Source organism: Delphinapterus leucas, chromosome 6 (genome assembly GCF_059928025.1).
Source record: "Delphinapterus leucas isolate spDelLeu-1000000601 "Yukka" chromosome 6, BTC_Dleu_Yukka2, whole genome shotgun sequence".
Lineage (NCBI taxonomy): Eukaryota > Metazoa > Chordata > Mammalia > Artiodactyla > Monodontidae > Delphinapterus > Delphinapterus leucas.
The window spans coordinates 93,715,926-93,737,993 of NC_143134.1; the positions used below are offsets into that span (position 1 = coordinate 93,715,926).

The 22,068-nt window shown below is 38.9% G+C and overlaps 1 protein-coding gene across 2 annotated transcripts in view; it reads left to right on the forward strand.

Annotated features, from left to right (window-relative positions):
* The window catches only part of TMEFF1 (transmembrane protein with EGF like and two follistatin like domains 1), a 148,109-nt gene that overhangs the window by 108,289 nt on the left and 17,752 nt on the right, over positions 1-22,068 (forward strand). For both annotated transcript variants that reach the window (XM_089913466.1, XM_022600111.3), the window contains 2 exons: positions 10,260-10,408; positions 12,372-12,437. In XM_089913466.1, coding sequence (XP_089769592.1) covers positions 10,260-10,408; positions 12,372-12,437 — 215 coding nt within the window. The remainder of the gene's footprint in view (positions 1-10,259; positions 10,409-12,371; positions 12,438-22,068) is intronic.

Below are 22,068 nucleotides of genomic sequence, written 5' to 3' on the forward strand. Positions count from 1 at the left end.
GGGGAAAGGAAGAGACAGGATAGATATTTTTCAATAATAATACCTTTCAGATATACATAGTATTTGATGATTTCAACGGGCTTTTTACAAAAGCTTATTTGATTCTGTCACCAGTGTTTGAGGTATTATCACTATTACTATTATTAAAGACTCAGAGTTGTGATTTGCCAAAATCCTAGAGCTAAATCAGAGAAGTCATTGAATTTATTCATGTATGTATGTATGCATTCATGCCTTTGAAATTCATAGTGTTAGAAATTCAAAAGCTTTAAAAGGCTTTACAGTAAAAGGTCTGTTTCCCACCCCACCCCGATCCTCAGTTACCCAATTGTCTTCCCTAGAGGCAGTCACTGTGATCTGTTTCTTAATCTCCCAGAGGTATTTTTTGCATGTACAAGCATGTATGTACACGAATTCTCTTTCTTTCCTTTTTTTAAACTAATGGCAGCGCACTATACATACTGCTCTACTCTTTATTTAAAACTTTTTTTGTAAAATGTACATTTTGCATACAGATGTGTTTAAAACATACACATGCAATTTAGAGAATACTACATCTATATACCTAACACCTAGGGTACAAAATAGAATATTGCCAAATTCACAGTACCGAGTGTTGACTTAGCCGGCACTGTTAGATGAAGGCTTACGGAAAAAGACACATTGAACAGTCTGTGTCAGAGTCTGACTTTTGGCTTCCTGGTTTACAAGATTCCCTTCTGGGGAAGTGGGTGGGCAAGACCCTGAGTGTTATGGGGAATGTCATAGGGCTCATAGTTGAGACATCTGGTAGGATTCTCATGTCACCAGGTATGGATGATTGGCAGAAATGTGGTCAGAGAGTGGACTGCTCTGTGTTTTCTACTTCCAGTCTCACTGTAGCTGACCTCCAGCTCTCAGAAGCACGTCAGTTAAATGAGTGTGCTCGTTTGGTTCAGGTAGTTGACATGAAGGGGAGAGCAGGAACTTCAAGGCAAGTACAATTAAGAATCTGAGCCAGGCTTACATGGGCATTCTCTTCTCTGGCTAAAAAGAGGGCAGTAGGCATCTTGGTAATGGCATCTAGCAATACAGCTGTCCACAGAGTGAAATTATCAATATTTCAGTGTGGGCACCTCCCTGGTGGCTCAGTGGTTAAGAATCTGCCTGCCAATGCAGAGGACACGGGTTCGATCTCTGGTCCGGGAAGATCCCACATGCCATGGAGCAACTAAGCCCGTGCGCCACAACTACTGAACCTGCACTCTAGTGCCCGCGTGTCGCAACTACTGAGCCCCCGTGCCGCAACTACTGAGCCCCCGTGCCGCAACTACTGAAGCCCGCGTGCCTAGAGCCCCGTGCTCTGCAACAAGAGAAGCCACTGCAATGAGAAGCCCGCGCAGTGCAATGAAGAGTAGCCCCCACTCGCCGCAACTAGAGAAAGCCCGTGCGCAGCAGTGAAGACCCAACGCAGCCAAAAATTAAAACAAACAAACAAAATTCAATGTGGACTGGTTGCCCTCTTAATATAGCTGTCATCTTGGAATCTTCCTTCAATGTTGTGTCTTTTCCAACAACAATCAGTTCTCCATTTCTCCTTCACCAACTGGGTGTCCTACAATTCATTTCTTTATGCACTTCTTGGAGTCAGCACAGACCCCACAGGGTAAGGGCTTAGACCCACAAATTGCCCCCGTTTTAGACACCAGCTGCAAACGAGGTTCCCTGCACTTCTGCCCAGGATACTATGAATCTGGAGGTTCCTAAGACCTCCCTTAAGGTTCTATAATTTGCTAAAATGACTTAGAATTAAGGAAAGAGCTGAGTCATCTCATTAGCATACAAAAGACTCTTTTGTCAAAGTTCCAAGGGTTTTAGGAGCTCTGCCAGGAACAGGGGACAAAGACTAAACATACATTTTTTTTTGCGGTACGCGGGCCTCTCAGTGTTGTGGCTTCTCCCGTTGCGGAGCACAGGCTCCAGACACGCAGGCTCAGCGGCCACGGCTCACGGGCCCAGCCGCTCCGCGGCATGCGGGATCCTCCCGGATCGGGGCACGAACCCATGTGCCCTGCATCGGCAGGCGGACTCTCAACCACTGCACCACCAGGGAAGCCCTAAACATATTTTTTGTTATACCACAAGCATCATCCTAGAAATTCCTTTACCTCTCTCCTACATAGGATATCCTGTTTCTTGCATTTTTTACCTTTAACTTTTTTGTTTTACTCTTCCATTTTAGTATATCTTTCAGTAGCTTCTTGAGAAAGGGTACAAGGTGAGACCTTATATTTAAGGTGTTTTTATCCTACACCTAATACTTGACTTATAACTTGGGGAGTGCATAATTCTAGGTGGCAGATAATTTTCCCTCAGAATTGTGAAAGCATTGCTCTGTTGGCTTCTAGCTTCCAGTTGAAGTCTGAAACCACTCTGATTCATGGTCCTTTGTATATGATTTGTTTTCTCTCTACCGAAGCATGTAGAATCTCCTTTTGGTCCTCAGTATAACGAAATTTCACAGTTCCTAGAATCTTACTGACTTCTGATTTGAGAAATTTTCTTCAGTTAGTTCTTTGATGACTTCCTTTCCTCTCTTTTCTATTTCTGGTACTTCTGTTATTTGGATGCTGGACATTCTGGACTAGTCCTTTAATTTTCTTTTCTCTCCTATTTTCTATTTAGAAAAAATTTTGCTGTTTTTTTGAATTTGTCATTTCTCCTGTACTTTTTAATTTCTAAGAGCTCGATTTTGTTCTCATGGTGCTCCTTTTTCATAGCATCCTATTTTTGTTTTATGATGGCAGTATGTTTTTGTGGCTTGCATTATTGGTATTCTATCTGCTATAAGTATGAGGTTTTCTTTTATTCATTTTTATTCAGTGAGTTTTAATCTGTTACTTTAACTTGTTTTGGGGGTTATATGGCCTTATAAAATGAATTAGTAAGTGTTCTTTCTGTTCTCTGGATGATTTTGTGTAAGAATAGAAATGTCTATTTATTGAATGACTGGAATGAATGTGTTCATGAACTCTTTTTTAAAAAACACCTGAAAAAAAAAAACAAGAAACAAACAAACAAAAAAAACAAAACACCTGGATCTGATGCTGTCTTTGAGGGACATTTTTTAAACTGATTTCTTTAATGATTTTAGTACCATTCAGCTTCTATTTCTTTTTTGGTCAAATTTAATAGTTAATATTTTTTAAAGGTTATTCATTTCACCAGAGTTTTCAAATTTGCTGGCATAAAGTTGTTTACAATAAACTTTTATTATCTTTTAAACCATAATCTGTAGTCTTTTTAAGTCCAGATACTGTTTTTTCTCTCATCCTGCTTTGTTGATTTGAAAGTCTTTTCAAAGGACCAACTTTTGGCTTTATTGATCTTCTCTGTTGTAACTTTTCTATTTCTGTTTAGATGTATCTATAAATCTATATCCATATCCGTGTCATCTATATTTTTCCCCTTCTTTTTTTGTTTTCACTGGATTTATTCCATTGCTCTTTTTCTAATTTCTTAAATGGATGCTTAGTGATTTAACTTTTAGCTGTTCTTTAATATTTTGAGATAAAACTTGAAAAAGGCGAGGGATCAAACCGAGTGGATGTTTGAGGGAAAAGTGTTCCGGGAAGAGGGGAAGCCCTGAGGCAGGAGTGTTCCTGGTGTGTTTGAGAGAAAAGCAAGACCAATTTAGTTAAAAGATTTTTCATGATATAAGTGTGGAAAATAACTACTTATCTCCTTTCATCTGTCACTTTCCTTGCTGAGATGTCTGTTTTATGTGACAACTGTGATGAGTGGGGAGAACACCATCTCAGTCACTCATTAGATTTGTGATCTAAGGGTTTTTAATGTCTTTCATATTCAGCTTCCCTGTTCATAATTTGTTGTCATGATTAAAGAGGCAAATGTGACTATCCCTGCACAGTAGGTGCAGAGTAAATGGTTGTTAAATGTTTTGAATTTGACGTGTTTGCTGAAGCGATTTCTTTCCATTTTAGTGCACACTCCTGTGCTTGAGCATCCTGCCCTCTGCTGCCATTGCCAGTCTGCAAACACGGGGAACCGCTGTAATCAGTAGTGTCAGCAGCCTCTAGGGTCTGATACTGTCCTCCTCTCCTCACTGTTTCACTGAGCTGGACGTTCCTTGAGATGGTGGTTTCATTTTCTTTTGTCACGTGCTATTGAAAACATTAGCAATGGTTGTTCTCACAGCTCTTGGTCTTACATGGACCTTCTCTACACGTGATCAAGGAGGTTCCTGTTGAGCTGCAGTGCCCTCTTCTGAGTCCCTCGTTTCTCCTTACTAGATTGGTTCGGGATCTTGCCTTTGTTGCTCAGCCTTTTCTCATCCCTGAAACTGTTCTGTAATACTTTCTTCCATTGGCCACCATTTATTCCTTAAACCTGGAGTTGGCAAAATTTTTCTATAAAGGACCAGATGGTAAATATTTTACATTTTGGGGGCCACATATGGTCTCTGTCACATATTCTCCCTCCCCACCCCTTTAAAAATGTAAAAGCCATTTTTGACTTGTTAGTAAATATTCTTATGAATTTAAAGTTTTTTTTATGGTGCCTTAATTCTTAAATTGTGAAACAGCATATATTGAAAAGTTTATGAAAAACTTACACATTTAGTTTAATGTGCAAAAATGAAACAAATTGTGACTTCTGCCTTCCAAGCCAAGAAATACTTTAGAGCTGTCCCCAGCCCTGTGACCCTCCCCAGCTGCATCTTTCTTTGATCCACCCACTCTATTGCATTTTGTGGAAATCATTCCTTTGCTTTCCATATAGTTTTATCACATGATAACCCTCCTAATAATATATTACTTGGCTTTTGTTTGATTTTGAGTTTTGTATAAGTGGAATCATACTATGTGTATCTTCTTTTGCTCAGCATTATGTTTTTAAGATTTATTCATGTTAATGCTCATAGTTGCTTAGTTGAATTCAGTTGCTTAACGTTTCCGCATCCTTTTATAGTCCATTTTAATGTTGATGGACATTCGGATTGTTTCCAGTCTTCTGTTCTCATGAGCAATGTGAACATATGCATGTCTTCTGGTGCACATGTGTAAGAGATTTTCAAGGGCCTTACTCAGGAGTGGAATTATTGGGCATGTGCATGTCTAGCTTTTCTTGGTAATGCCTGTTTTCCAAAGTGGTTGTACCAGTAAGTTCTCCCTTCAGCAGAGGATAAGAATTCCCTTTGCTCCCCATCCTTGTAAACACTTGGTATTGTTCTCTTAATTTTTGCTGTTTAATGAACGTGATGGTATCTCATTGTGGTTTAAATTTACATTTTTTTGATTATTGAGCAGATTGAACACGTTTTTACATATATTGTTTTTATATGCTTCCAAGTTCTATGTCATTTTTTAAATTAATTTTTTTTTTTTTTGCGGTAAGTGGGCCTCTCACTGTTGTGGGCTCTCCCGTTGCGGAGCACAGGCTCCAGACGCGCAGGCTCAGTGGCCATGGCTCATGGGCCCAGCCGCTCTGCGGCATGTGGGATCTTCCCGGACCGGGGCACGAACCCGTGTCCTCTGCATCGGCAGGCGGACTCTCAACCACCGTGCCACCAGGGAAGCCCTAAATTAATTTTTATATGTATTCTGGATACTGATTATTTCCTGGTTACATGGGCTGTAGTCTTTTTGTTTGTTTGCAGATTGTCGTTTTTATTCTCTTTGTGAGGTGTTCTTTATTTCAAAGTTAAATTTATTGGTCTCTTATGTTTGATCTTCTAAGTCTTTTGTAGTTTTGCCTTTCACATTTAGGTCTTTAATTCACCAGGAATTAACGAAATCTTCAAACATGTAGAAGAGGAGAAAAAAATAAAGTGGACCCCTCCTCATATACCCATCACTCAGTTTCAGTTAGTGTAAAAAATCCAATTTTGTTTTATCTCTTTTTCCCTCCACCTTTTTTTTTTTGGTGGTACGCGGGCCTCTCACTGTTGTGGCCTCTCCCGTTGCGGAGCACAGGCTCCGCACGCGCAGGCTCAGCGGCCATGGCTCACGGGCATTTGGGATCCTCCTGGACCGGGGTACAAACCCATGTTCCCTGCATCGGCAGGCGGACTCTCAACCACTGCGCCACCAGGGAAGCCCTCCCTCCACCTTTTTTGGGGGAAGTATTTTAAAGAAAATCCCAGCATTATGTCCTTTCATCTCTAGTTATTTCAGTTTTACTGATATTTTATCTGCTTGATATATGAGTTACAGAGAGATGCACGTTCAAATCTACTATGGTAGATTTGGCTGTTTCTCATTGTGATTTTATCAGTTTTTGCTTTATAGATTTTGAGGCTGTTTAAAAATATTTAGAATTATTATATCTTCTTGGTGAATAAAAGTTTTTATTTTGAGGGATCTTCTTTCTCATAAATGTTTTCTGCCCTGAAGTCTCTTATGTTTGACATATATATAGATATATAGACAAGATATATAGCCATACTAGGTTTCTTCCATTCCAGGTATGATATATCTCTCACAATTCTTTTATTTTGGTACAATACACATAATAAAATTAACCATCTTAACTATTTTTAAGTGTGCTGTCCAGTGGTATTAAATACATTCATAATGTTGTGCTATCATCACCACCATCCATCTCCAAAACTCTTTTAATCTTGTAAAACTGAAACTATATCTATTAAACAGTAACCCCCCCATTCCCCCCTCCCCCAGCCCCTGGCAACTACCCATATCATTACAGTTGAATATGTACCTTACAAGCAGCATATAGCTGGCTTTTGTATTTTTATCCAGCCTAACTATCTTTGTATTTTAACTAGAAAGTTTAGTTCACTTAAATATATTATAGGGAATTCCCTGGTGGTCCAGTGGTTAGAACCTGGCGCTTTCACTGCCTTGGGCCCAGGTTCAATCACTGGTTGGGGAACTAAGATTCCACAAGCCCTGTGGCATGGCCAAAATAAATAAATAAATAAAGGGTAAGAATTAAAAAAGATATATATATAAAATAAATACTGATGTACTTTGATTTTTAAAAAATCTTATTTTTTACTTTTGTCTTGCTTTCTGTTTGTTTCTCCTTTCTTGCATTCTTTTGAATTTTTTTTTCTCTATTAGTTTCAGTGTTATACATACTCCTTTTGGTGGTAACCTTAGCATTAACATGCTTATTCAACTTATCGCAGTCTAAAATTCATCAATATCTTTGCTCTTCTTAAAATACTGTAATTTCAGTCCCTCCCAATTTGTATGCTATCAATATTTTAATTTACTGTTTTAAAAAAAATTTAGCAGCACCTAGCATTGTTGTCATTGTTTTATATTGTCAGTATTTTGTTAATATTACCTATATATTTACACTTTTGTTCTTCATTTATGTTTGCATCTCAGATCTTACTTGTAGGATCATTTTTCTACTGCCTTTATAATTTCCCTTATTGACAGTTGACAGGTGACAAACTCTAAATTTTTACTTCTTCCAAATTATTTTTATTTTACACTCAACCATGAAAGATAGATCTTTTTACGTAGAATTCTATTTTATCCCAGCACATTGCAGGTATTATTTCACTGTCTTTTGGCTATAAATAAACAATTTGGCTTCAGTATTGCTTTTGAAGACACCTGTCTCTCTTCTTGCTTCTTTGAATATAATCTTTCTCTTCTTTCTGGCTGCTTTTAAAATATTATTTTGTTGCTGTTGTTACAGAAATTCCACTGTGATATTTCACTGTCTGGATTCCTTTTTAATAATCCTGTTTAGAATTTATTAAGCTTCTTGGTTACTTAGATTAGTATCTTTCTTTAGTTTTAGAAAGTTTGAGAAATTGCTGAGAATATTGCCCCCACCTTATTCTTTTAACTCATCTGGAACTCCAGTCAGATTTTTATTAGCTCTTGTGACTCTGTCTTCCATGTCTCTTAATTTTTTTTCATATGTTCTGTCTCTTTGACTCTGCCATGGTCTGGGTAGTTTCCTCTGACCTGTCTTCCAGTTCACAGATTCACCTTCAGTTTATCTAATCTCCTGTTAAATCTGCCCATGAATTTTTTATTTCTAACAGTGCATTCTTTATTTATTAGAAGTTCTCTTTGTTTCTTTTTCATATCAGCTTGCTCTGCCCATGGTGTTTTATTTCCTTGTCTCTTGTGGGTATGGGAGTGAGTGAGCATGTGTGTGATATACTTGTTTTGCTCAGAACTGTATCTTGGAAATGTTTGAGGTCTAGGATAATAAAGTTGGGTTTCTCCAGAGAGGATTGCATTTACTTTTGTCAGTTGTCTAGGGCCCCTTCCAGTCTTTGACTTTTAAAATAAATTCTGGACTTGAGGTTTTTCAGAACACCCAAGTAGTATTTTAAGTTGTAATTACTCATGTGAGGGCTGGCTTATACTTTTGAATTCTTGGGGAGATGTTTTTTTCCCCCTCTCTTCAATGCTGTATAAACCACAGCAGAATATTTTTTTCCTTTAAAACAGTCCCCTTGGAATATGGCATCTCATTTATACTCTACCCTCATGCTTTTCTCTAGGGTCTTTAGACTCTCTACCTTAGGTAGGTCAGTATTATTCACCTTCTGTTCTCAGAGGCCTACAAAACCAAAAAATTGATAATTGAATTTACCTAGTTTGGTGAATGCCTTCAAGGTGAAAATCAGCTTTAGTAAACTTAACTGACCTTTCTATATTCCTGTCTTCATATAACTTTTGTCTTAAAATTCCTTGCTTTCTTTTTTTTTTTTTTTTTTGCTGTACACGGGCCTCTCACTGTTGTGGCCTCTCCCGTTGTGGAGCACAGGCTCCGGACGCGCAGGCTCAGCGGCCATGGCTCACGGGCCCAGCTGCTCTGCGGCACGTGGGATCTTCCCGGACCAGGGCACGAACCCGTGTCCCCTGCATTGGCAGGCGGACTCTCAACCACTGCGCCACCAGGGAAGCCCTCCTTGCTTTCTTGACAACTTATGGATGCATTTGAGGACGTTTTGAAATATTTCGTCCAGTATTTTTTGTTGTTTTCATTAGGAGGATTAGTACAGGTTCTGAGTTCACCATGTTGCTGGAAGCAGGAGAGTCTCTGTGTTTTTTATTTTTATATTCCCAGTTAGATTTTACTGTCCTTGAGAGGAGTGATGATACCTTGGACTTTCTTGGCCTTCTCTATAATGCAGTCTCAGTGTTAAGTGGACACTCAGTTTTACAGGTGGATGTGCAGCTAGGAAACAATTTTGAGGGTCTTCTATTTTACATGTTTTATATCTATTATGTTTTTTAATCTTCCCAATTATTTGGTAAGGTTACATATATTATTACCTCTGTTTTACAGATCAGTAAACTAAGACTTAGAAGGAGAATATGGACACAAATCTGGTTATTAGTTGGGCTAGGATTTAGATTCATGACTTTTTAAATAAATTTATTTATTTTATTTATTTTTATTTTTGGCTGCATTGTGTCCTTGTTGCTGTGTGCAGGCTTTCTCTAGTTGTGGAGAGCGGGGGCTACTCTTGGTTGCAGTGCACGGGCTTCTCATTGCAGTGGCTTCTCTTGTTGCGGAGCACGGGCCCGAGGTGCGCAGACTTCAGTAGTTGTGACTCGTGGGCTCTAGAACGCAGGCTCAGTAGTTGTGGCACACGGGCTTAGTTGCTCCGTGGCATGTGGGATCTTCCGATACCAGGGCTTGAACCCATGTCCCCTGCATTGGCAGGTGGATTCTTAACCACTGCGCCACCAAGGAAGACCGATTCATGACATTTGACTTATAATTCTGTGTCCTTTCTGCTATACCATGTTGCTTTCTAACTAATGTTGTTGACATTTGACATTTCTTGATTATTATCTTTAGATATGAAAATTTTAGAGAAACCACTGGATTAATAATATCTGTATGAAATTATCTCTAAATTCTCACCTGAAAGAAATTGTTAGCTGAGCAGTCACTTTGCTTAAACTTTTATCAGTGACTTAAAACAATGTATTGACTTCTGTTACAGAAAGCAGAAAAAGAGAATTGCTTACAAACTACTATGTATAAGATAAATAAGCTACAAGGTTATATTGTACAGCACCGGGAATATAGCCAATATTGTATAATAACTTTAAATGGAGAATAATCTCTAAAAATATTGAATCACTGTGTTGTACACCTTAAATTAATGTAATACTGTAAACCAACTATACCTCAATAAAAAAGTTAAAAAGTAAAAAAAAAAAATAATTGCTCATTTTTGCTGTTACAGCATTGTGAAATACTTTCGTTGTAAAATATAGGTAATTTTTGTTTTTTTCCAACAGGTGTGTATGTAATATAGATTGCAGTGGATACAGTTTTAATCCTGTGTGTGCTTCTGATGGGAGTTCTTATAACAATCCCTGTTTTGTTCGAGAAGCATCTTGTATAAAACAAGAACAAATTGATATAAGGCATCTTGGTCATTGCACAGGTAAAATTCATTCTACTTATCTAGAGACCTGTCTTTAATATTGAATATCACATTTCTGCAGTCTTATTTGTACATTTTGGTAGTGTTCCAAATTTGGAAAATGAGAAATCTTTGATGCTTTATTTTTTTATTACTATATATTTTAGAATTTCTTTGTTCTGTCACTAACTTAGCTTTTTTTCCCCCACTTACTTTCATTATCTCAAGATACAAACAATGGTCTTGGTTTACTTATTTAGTTACTAAGCTGATCCTAACATGGACTTGTAGATATATTTATAGTTCTTGAAAGTTGTCTCAAATTTGTAATGATTTTAGTTGTTTAAGAATTAGCTTATTTTAATTATAGTAAAACTATAAGTATTACCATATTTTTTTTCTTTGGCCGCGCCACGTGTCATGTGGGATCTTAGTTCCTGGACTAGGGATCAAACCCGTGCTCCTTGCAGTGGCAGCACAGGGTCTTAACTACTGGCCCACCAGGAAAGTCCCAACCATATTTTTTTTCATCTTTTTTTCTAGAGAATAATAGTTTACTTTGTTTTCACATTTTCTCTGTAGTTTTTGCTCCTACATATTATATACTGTTAGAGATTTTGGCATGAAGTTATAGAGTATAAGGAAAAATTATTACCTTCAGTTTAAAATTCTTTTTCTCTTCTTGCCATCATTTAGAAGCCATGATACCAACTAAGAATGAATTTTGGTTTCTTTTCCTACTAGAAGTATCCAGTCACTAAAGGCACAGTTTTTCAACCTGTTCCCTCAGTAATACACACATGGGCTGCAATAATATATCATTTCCTAGTAACAAACAAGGGCCCCACACATTCTCATGGCCTAGGCTTGTGCATCTTTCCTGCTTACGAGGCCTAACCCACCCTCCCTCTAGGCCCCATCCCTTTTTTGGACTTATTAAAGGGATATGTTTTTATCTGAGCTAAGGGAAGAAAGTTGCAAGCCAAAGTTTGCTACTTTATACTGATAGCAAGCTATTTGTGAAATACTGAGCAACTGATGGCAGTATCTGTGGTCTAAGCTACCGAAGAATGCCCAAGAAGCTCATCATAGGATTGCCACGTGGGGGTCAGGTGTGCACATGGTACAGGAGACTGCTGATAGGGACCCCTTACAGGTGGAAGAAGTAGTATGGTTTGCTTTTCTTTCATGGGGTGGCGTTTAGAGTGTAGGTAGGTTAAAGAGTAGCTTAGAGAGAGAATATCTTTTCTGAGGAACTGGTACGTGATTGAACGGTACTGTCTGGAATTTCAAATTCAGAACAGTTGGTCATTTGAGGATTTTGTTAATTGAAACTCATGCCGATTTAGAAGTGAGTTTGGAGTAGCTGGTCCTTAATTTTTGTCTTGGTTCCCATTTACACCTGAGTATTCCTCCCCACCCCCCCACCCCCCCGCCACCCCCACTGCTAGTACTGGGAAGCTGAAGCTTGTGCTTCTCAACAGGTGTTTATGGTTCATGTACAGTCTTTCTGTCCTACTACAATTAATCAGTCAGTGGTCATTTTTATAGTAAATTTTGTCTGATAACACAGTTGAGGTTCCACGTTTATCTTAGTCTGATATTTTTCCAGGGAAACTGGTGGGAGAAGGTAAATCTTGAGACCATTGTCCCTTGGAGAAAGGGCTAATCCTTTCTCTTCAGGGTATGTGTTATTTCAGTTAGCACAGGGAAGACTTTTTTTTTTCAGGGAAGACTTTTTAAGGAGATGATATTTGAGCTGAAGTCTGAGTGAAGTTAGACTTCATCATGCAGAGTGCGTTTATATCTGGGATGCCTTGAGGCTGAGATAGAAGTGGCACAATAGATCAAGAGAATGGTAGAAAATGTGAGCAGGATAAGTGGAGAGAGTTGGGAAGGACCTGGAGCATTTGGAATATTTAGGAGTTTCCTGGTGTGACTTAAACATCATATGTATCTTAATTTGAAAACTTTTCTCTTACAGACGCAGATGACACTAGTTTGTTGGGAAAGAAAGATGATGGACTACAATATCGACCAGATGTGAAAGGTACTGAATCAGTTTCCCAAATCTTGGCCAACTACTGAAATATGGTCACTAGCTGTCCTTAGTAGTTCTATTTCCATTATAATGACTTTTCTAACTTTGCTCTCTGTAGCAATATACAGTTGAATATTAGTAATAATACTGAAATAGTTAAGGTACCTTTCAGTTTACAGAGTACTTTCACATATGCTTTTTTTTAATTGACATTTTTGTTTTTGTTTTTGTTTTTTTTTTGCGGTACGCGGGCCTCTCACTGTTGTGGCCTCTCCCGTTGCGGAGCACAGGCTCCGGACGCGCAGGCTCAGCAGCCATGGCTCATGGGCCCAGCCGCTCTGCGGCATTTGGGATCTTCCCGGACTGGGCCACGAACCCATGTCCTCTGCATCGGCAGGCGGACTCTCAACCACTGTGCCACCAGGGAAGCCCTAAATTGAAATTTTTATTGAGATAATTGTAGATTCACATGCAGTTGTAAGAAATTATACGGAAAGTTCTCTTATATTTGCTTGTAAAATCCTCTTTACCTCTCTGGAATCTACTGTTAACACTTACCCTCCGTGCATGGGTCTTTGAACCTTGTTCCTTCTGCCTGGAACTCTTCTTTGCCTAATATTCATCTTTCCAGTCTCACCGTAGAAGTCATTTCCTTTTGGGAACTATCCCTTGACCCTTAAATCTAGATTAGGTGCCTCTCCTGCATACTCCCCTCTCCAACCCCTTAACTTACTCTAAGTATAACTGTCTGTTCTACTCATCTGTGTCCCCCTCTAGGCTATGAGTTCTGTGAGGACAGGAGACTGTATCTATCATGTTCACTTTGGGATTCCTAACACTTAGCAGAATGTCTGGTACTTACATGGCTGCTCCACACTTGTCAAAAGAATGGATGCAGCTCAAAGAAGCTGTAGGATTTATTTGTACAAAGTCTTACATATAGTAAAGGTCAGATTCTTAGGTCCTTTGACTGCAGGTCCAGTGCTCTTTCACTCCTCATTTTCATATTCATTATTTCATTTGATTCTTACAACTACTCTGAGGGGTAAGGACCAGTGGGAACATTGAGGCTCAGTGAGGTTATATCTAGTGAACCAAAGCAGGTCTCCATCTTGGGATCCTAGACCAAGGCTTCTGTATAATTGCTTTTCCACGTGTGCATCTTCTACACATTTGGTTACACTAATGGACAATTTTTTAAAGATATGTGATCTACCTTTTATGCCTAATTTCTAAAAAATATATAAAATGAGAATAACAGGCCCTATTTCATGGAGTGTCATAAAAGTTAAATGAGATAATGCGTGTCAAGTGCTTTGAATAGTATCTGACATACTCATAAGTGTGCAAGAAATGGTAGCTGTTATTATCTTTGAATAATTTGTTATTTCTGTCACTTGAATCAGTTATATCCCATGAGCCCCTGACATATCAGTTTCCTCTGTTGATACAAAGTGCTATATTTAAAATAAGAAGTCTCTGTATTCTCATAGGAGACATAATAGACCGGTGCTAGTTTTATTCTTTATACTGATAGTACATGACCAGAATAGGAAGGCTCTTTTTCAGTAGGTAGAAGCTCCTACTTAAGGCAATTTGGGGAATTGTGTATACCCAAAATACTTGTCTGCCTTTGATAAAATTACAGGGATAATTTAGTGCCTAAGCAATTTTTGAGATACTGAACATTCTTTGCACATAAGAATTTGTCTATAATGCAAATGAAATGATCGTAATCAGCAGATATGATTTACTAAGTGCCTACTTTATACTGGTTATTTTACTAGGAATTATTGGTGGATAGAAAGATATCTAATACGTGACATCCATCTTTAAAGAGCTTGTGATACAATAAGAAATGAATATAACCTAATTCTAACAAAGTAGAAATGGGTTATTGTCATAGATGTTGTGCTGTTGAAAAGTGCAGTGAGAACTCAGAAAAGAAGAGATTACTATTTGGTGGGGGATGGTGAAGATCTGAGAAACTCATGAAAGAGGCGGAATTTGAGCTGAACCTTGAAGGATGGTTAGGATTTGAACAGAGGTCAAAAGGGTATTTAAGGAGGATGGAAGAGCATGAGTAGAGGTATGGATGCAGACAAACATTGTGATAGAGAATGTATTGGAGAATGATAAGGAATCCGTTTTTGGCTGGAGAGTAGGGGGCTTAAGAGGCAGAAGTGGAAGGCAAGACTGGAAAAGTAGCTTGGGGCCAGATTGTGTACAGCCTTTTTTTTTTTTTTGGCTGAGTCCTAACCCCTGGACTGCCAGGGAATTCCCATGTGTAAAGTCTTGAATGCTGTGTTATCCTAGGGCGTTTAAACTTCATTTGTGGGCAGTGGCAGAATCATTATATATTTGAAAAAGGCAAGACAACAAAGTTAACCAGTTGAATGCATTATATCTGGCAGGAATTGTGCTTATTATGTACTTTGGACTAGAGGCAGGGAGATCAGTTAAGTAAACTCAGAAGGAATAGATTCCTGCTTAGATATGGGGGATAAAGAGTTCAAGCTCAGATGACTTAGTTGATGGATTCTGTTTATAGAACTAAGAATGTTGGGAGAGGAAAGGTGTTTGGGGTAAGGTAAGGGAGGAGTTGACGGTGGAGGTGATTTATTTTGTAGTTTGAGTTGCTTGTGGAACTCACCCAGGTGACTTTGCTTATTAGCATAAATTTGTGAGCCAGTCGAGGTGATAACCGAAGTCATGAGAACAAGTGAGAGAGATTATAGAGCTGTATTGTCTAGTGGGGTAGCCACTGGACACATGGCTATTTAAATTTATTAAAATAAAATAAAATTAAAGGTTTTGTTTCTCATTTATACTAGCCATATTTCAAACGTTCAGTAGCTCCATGTACCCGTGGCTACCATATTGGACAGCATAGAAATAGAAGATATCAAGAGTTGCAGAAAGTTCTGTTGGACAGCATTGTTGTTTGGAAAGGAGAGGAGGCTAGGGACTTCCCTGATGGTCCAGTGGGTAAGACTCCACGCTTCCAATGCAGGGAGCCTGGGTGTGATCCCTGGTTAGGGAACTAGATCCTGCATGCATGCTGCAACTAAGAGTTTGCATGCAGCAACTGAGAAGTCCGCATGCCACAACGAAGATCCCGCATGCCACAACTAAGACCCAGAGCAGCCAAAAATAAAAATAAATAAATAAATATTTTTTTTAAAAAAAGAAGGAAAGAAAAAAGAAAGGAGAGGAGGCCAGGATGAAGCAGAAAGAGGATCCAGAGGAAAAAAATCAAGAGTGCAGTGGCACAGAAGTCAAACAGAAAGGTCGGCTAGTAGTTTAAAACGCTGCATAAAGGACTTAGATGACAAGCATCGAATTTGAAGACAAGGGGATCATTGATAATCTTGGACCAAGGAGTTTCTAAAGAGTTGTGAAGATGAAATCCAGATTGTAAGAGTTAACACATGTGCTAGTAGTAAGGAATAAAGGTCAGAGGTAACTCTATTTTGTATGTTTACCCCATTTGCTTTTGTTTTTTTTGTTGTTGTTCTCACAAGCATTTATAGGAGCCCCTTAGTAAATATTCGTGTCCCCAGTACACAACCAAGACTAGGTAAGCAGGATCTAGGAATGGAGGCTACAAAGTGAAAAGCAGGGACACAGCATCAGCAAGAAAAATTGGAAGCTAGTGCTCAGTAAGAATGTTGTATAGCTTAGCTCTTGGAGAAGGGTGCTCCCAGAATGGAGTATTTGAATGTCCAGCATGGTGGCTGAATTAGTGCTTTTCTTGGGCTGTTGGAAAACCTGTGGTAAATATTGAAATTGCAGTGTTAGAAGCTTGGTTGCAGATGTTGAAGTCATAAAGGGATATGATGGCAGAGCATGAGGTGTGTGGGAGCTGGGTATGTGACATTTTAAAAACTTGATTGTAGAAAATTTCAAACATGAACGAACAGGATAGTATGATGAAACCTCATGTACCCAACCACCATCAACAGTTAAGAGCATTCTGTCTTTCTTGTTTTGCCTATATATCTCTACCCAGTGGATTATCATTATTCTTATTTTACAGCTGTTTTTTTTTTTTAGGTGTAATGTACATACACTGAAATGCACAAATGTTAGCTATCAGTTTTGACAAATGGATATACCCCATCTGCATTATACCTTATCATAGTCTATAACGTTTCCATCTACCCAGAAAGTTCCTTTGTGGCAAATGACATTTTAATGTGGCCATTTTTATCCAAAGATATTTTCATACAGCCTAAAATCTAACCATATTAATACAGCTTGTTTGATATGCCCTTTTAAAAATGGTCTTGATAAATTTGCCTCATCAAACGGTAAGCCTGAGCCAGCTGCTAAAATCATTGAAGGAAGGTGAGAGTGTGTGTTGTGGAGCATGGTGGAGAGTCATGATGAGGATGGTTAGAAGGCTGCGTAATGGTACAGACCCCCACGGGAAGGTGGTCGTTGGGAGATGAGAGTGGGATGCTGATCTGGAGGTGACAGGTGGTGAGCACAGCAGGGAGAGATGAAAGGAAGGGGGATGGAGGAGTAATGTGATTTTGGTATATCAGGGAGATGAAAGGAGTACTTCCTAAGCAAACAGCTGTGGAGATGGATGAGTTTATGTGCATTAGAAAACGTGTTTCACTGGGCAGAGTAGAAAGACTAGGAAAGAAAGAGTTAGGGTTGATAAGGAAAAGAGTGGGATTTAGACATGAGAGAATAGGGGGTGTTGGAGGGTAGGTAAGAGTTTCTACCTAGGTAAATAATTCTCTGTTGGGGTCCAAGGAGACTTGGGTTAGGGAAGGATGTGTTAGTGATGAAGCTTGGGGTGCAGGGTGGTATAGGGGAAGCAAGAAAGAGTATACTGAATTTCTTAACTGTAGGGATTTGTGGAAATAATGAGCCCTAGAGTTACCTATGCAGCATTGATGTTGTTTCTGCCTCAGCAGCACCTTCTAGGTGCATGTCTTGGTTGTTAATAGCAACTCCTGATGCTTTATTTGAGTGCGGCATGGATGGACCAGGACAGGTTGCTGTGAAACATGGCTTTGCAGATAAGCCATCTGGAGCTGGGCTTTCTTACAATATCATCACTTAGAACCATACTCCCCTTTGTATTTGAAAACATTGCTGCTGGTGGCAGATTTGTTTCTGCATGCCTCTGTGGGTGGAAGGAGCCGATGGGTGACCAAGCACACTTTTTATAATTGTTCAGAGACTAACAGTTGCAGCTGTTGTTCATGGAGCCTGTCACCACTTGCCCGAGGGCATTGTTTGTTCAGGACTGTGCCCAGTTCTTGCTGTGTGAGGCTACATCTCTGCTGTGGTTTCTGAAACTGTGCTTTATTACATCTTTAATGCCTTTTAATCTTTCCTTTTTGAAGTTATCTAATTTACTTTGCCTAGAGAACAGGTGCTTGGACATTCCACTTATGTCCATTCCTTACCCATCTCCCAGCGTAGCTTGGTGAAGTAATAGTGTGATGGTTAAGAGCTTGTGCTCTGAAGTCAGACTTGGTCTACACTTTAAAGGCTGTGTGGCCTGATTTCTCTGAGCCTCAGTGATCACTTCTATAAAATGGGGGCAGTGATATCTACTACCTAGGATTACTTTCAGTATTAAATGCTGTGTCACTGAATTCCTTATCAATGTTATTATGGTGATTGTAAATATTTTTGTTTTCTAATTTCATTGTTAGAAGCCTGGCTGTGTTAAAAGTTCTTGCCATTGGTGAGTCTACCTGTCTATAGCATGTTTCATGTGGTTCATGAGTGACAGTAGGGTGTTCATCCACTCAACAATTCTTAATCAGCACCGCCCTACTGTGTGCCAGGTGCTTACGCATATTTAATCCTCATCACAGCCATATTATTGTCATTTTGCAGATGAAGAAGCTGAAACTGTGAGAGTTTGTGGCTCATGTAGAATGGCAGAGCAAAGATCAGAATTCAGACTTTCTGACCCTAAGCCCTGGTGCTCTTTCTCTTGTATCACAACTGTTCCAGAATTCTGCATATTAGAAAAGGTGTTTCACTGGGCAGAGTAGAAAGACCAGGAAAGAAAGAGTTAGGGTTGATAAAGAAAAGAGTGGGATTTAGACACAAGAGCATAGGGGGTGTTGGAGGGTAGGTAAGAGTTTCTACCTAGGTAAATAATTCTCTTTTGGGGTGTTAGTGATGAAGCTTGGGGTGCAGGGTGGTATAGGGGAAGCAAGAAAGAGTATATTGAATTTCTTAACTGTAGGGATTTGTGGAAATAATGCCTGCTTTCTCTTGCCTAATTTTCTTCAGAATATTTAATCTGCCCTCAGCTATCACCTTGGCGAACACTTGTTCTCTAGCTTTAATCTTTCTCTAAGAACTAGTTTCATACGTTCAGCTGCCTAGTGGGTCTTTGCACTTACGTTTTGTTTGAACTGCCATTGCCTGAACCTCCAGGAACTACCGTCTTGCCTGGAACATGATAGGTGCTTAATAAATACCTTTCAGAGGACTGGAGGTTTAAATTTGAACTCAGTTTACTACATTCTCTCTCCTGTCGTTAGGCTCACATTAGAGTCATTTTTGCAATTTTTTTATTGTGGTGAAATATATATAACAACTCGTACCATCTTAACCACTTTTAAGTGTTTAGTTCAGTTGTACTAAATAAATTTATGGTGTGGTGCCACCATCACCACCATCCATCTCTAGAAGTCTTTTCATCTTGTGAAACTGGAACTATATCCATTAAACAACAACTCTTCATTTTTCCCTCCCCTCAGCCCTTGTAACCACCATTCTGCTTTTTGTTTCTATGATTTTGACTACCCTGTATACCTCACATAAGTAGAAATCATACAGTGTTTGTCTTTTTGTCACTGGCTTGTTTCAATTAACATAATGTCCTCAGGGTTCATCCATGTTATGACATGTCAGAATTCCCTTCCTTTTTAAGGCCGGAATAATGTTCCATTGTATGAATATACCACATTTTGTTTATCCACTCATCCATTGATGGACACTTGCGTTGCTTCCTGTTTTAGCTATTGTGAATAATGCTACCATGAATATGGGTATATAGCTATCTCTTTCAGACCGTGCATTCAGTTCTTTTCGGTATATATCCAGAAGTGGAATTGTTGGATCATAAGGTACTTCTACTTTCAATTTTTCGGGGAAGCACCATACTGCTTTCCCTGGTGGCTGTACTGCTATATATTTTCACCAACAGTGCTCAAGGGTTACGATTTCTCTACATCCTTGCCAATACTTGTTATTTTCTGGTTTTGGGGTAGTAGTCATCCTAATGGGTGTTAAGGTGCTATCTTGTAGTTTTGACTTCCATTTGCCTAATGATTAGTGATGTTGAGCATCTTTTTGTATGTTTATTGACCAATTGTTTATCCTCTCTGAAGCAAAGTTGTCTTACACAACTCTATATTAGGAGCATCTTCAATAAAGAGGACAGTTCTGTTTTAGTAAGCACTTAAATGTTAGTGAGTTTGTTGTTGCAGACTATATAAAGGGTGGAACTGGGGAAGTTTGACCTTAAGAAAAAAAATTGGTAGGCAGTGGGTTAGGTGGTGAGCAGACATGGGGAAATCCACACAAAGTTAATGAGAGAGAGATTTCACTTAACATGAGGAGAATTTGATAGTATTGGAATTAACTGTATTATGTTGAGTTCCTTATCTCTGGAAGTGTTTAAGTAGAAATGGGATTTCGAGGCTATAACTAAAGAAATTCCTTCATCAGACCAAATGGCCTCCAAGGACCCTTTCAGATCTGAGTTTCTGAGCTCATTTACTTTCCAAAGCATCTTCCAGCCATATTTATTTTTTTCTGTGTTTCTAATATCTATTCCAACTTCTGAGCTCAAGCTTTTCAGTGCCACAGTTTGGATTATGTAGTAACCTCCTAATTGGTCACCTGGCTTTACCTTTATCTTCCAATTCTTAACAGCTTTTTGAGATATAATTTACATACTATTAAGTTCACCTGTTTAGAGAGTGCAATGCAGTGGGTTTTTTTCAGTCTATTTGCAGAGTTGTACTAGCATCACATCATAATCTAATTTTAGATCATTTCTCATCACCCTCAAAAGAAACCTCATACCCATTAGTCACTCCTCATTGCCGCCGAACCACCAGCCCTAGGCAACCACTCTCAGTTAACTTCTTTTGTAAAACGTGGCTTTCATTGTGTTGCTTTCCAGCTAGGAGGAGTTCAGGGTCCTCCCTGTCCATATGATTAAGAAAATATTTCTCATCTGAGGTTCAGATTTTTCCGTACTCTGATTTCAGCTTATTTTTCCAACTTTGACTTACACCTTTCTCCAGTCTGAATGTACAGCTCTTGCTAGGTCCATTTAACTCTCGTTCTTGAGAGTGAGAACAGGTGCGTTATACCTGTCTTTCGGTTTCCACCATTCCTCTATCTAAGCCTGTCTATGCTTTGAGACCTAACTTGAGTCCTGCCTTTTCTATGAATCCTTCCCTGGGTTATCTTGCCTAAAATGAGTTCTCCTTTGCATATGAACTTCCATAGCACCTAGTATTATAAAACCTTCTTTTGGTAGTTTGTTGTACACTCTCATGTGGGACCCCTTTCCTTTTGTTGTTCAGCTTTTTGTGTGATTCCCTAAATTGATTATAAGCTTCATAAGGGTAGGGACTGTGACCGCTTTTTCTTTATACCTTCTGTAGCTTAGCTGAGCATATGGATGTGCACAGAAATAGTATGTAAGTGTAAAGGAATGAATAGTGCCGGCACTGAGCAGAATGCTGAATTTGGACTCTGGAATAGACACAGATTTCAAAGTCTTAATAGATGTGTCCATGTTTTATATGGCTTTGCTTTGTCTAGAGCTTGATACCACATTCTTTATTAATTCATTCAATAAATGCCATTGGTGTCATACTTTGTCTATTAATTTCTCAAAACCCATTATTAATTTAGTTAACTTTTTCTTATTGCTATCGTGCATATGAATTCTCTGATCGCTTTCAGCTCAGCATTATTCTTGAAATTTCCTGCTGTTTCTAGGACTCTCTTATGGTAGATTAGTACATTACCACAGCCTCTATAGACCAATATGGTCTTTTTGTTATACACTTTATAGGACTTTGTTATTATAGGTTAGTACATAACCTCAGTCTCTATAATCCCATTATTATATACTTCCTGGTGTATCATACCATGAAAATATCATGTTCTGAGAAGTTGCAGGGTGGTGATAAGCACTATGGGAGACAGTTGCATTTCTCGAGTCACTTAATGGCTTGATTGCGAAGGTAGAATAGTACTTTTCGCTTGATACCATAGCAGGAAAGTACTACATGCTAGGTGTCAGGAGTTATACAGAAATGAGTAATACAAGCATCTAGATTCTCAAGGAGCTCACAGTCTTATGGCAGAGACTGATTTAAAAAACCTAAATAGTTATAAGACAATATCGTGAGTATTGTCGTACAGAAGTGGGTGCTAGAGTTATAGCAGCCCAAAGGAGGGATTGATTTCTTTTGCCACAGCAGAATTACAGTTTGGGAGCTGGAGGAGACCCTATACGCCCTTTGCGGACAGGATATATCTTAACCGTTTTTCTATCCCTGGCACCTGGCAGAGTCCCTGACATATGGAAGGTGATGAATGACAATAAATGAGTAAGTCATCTATT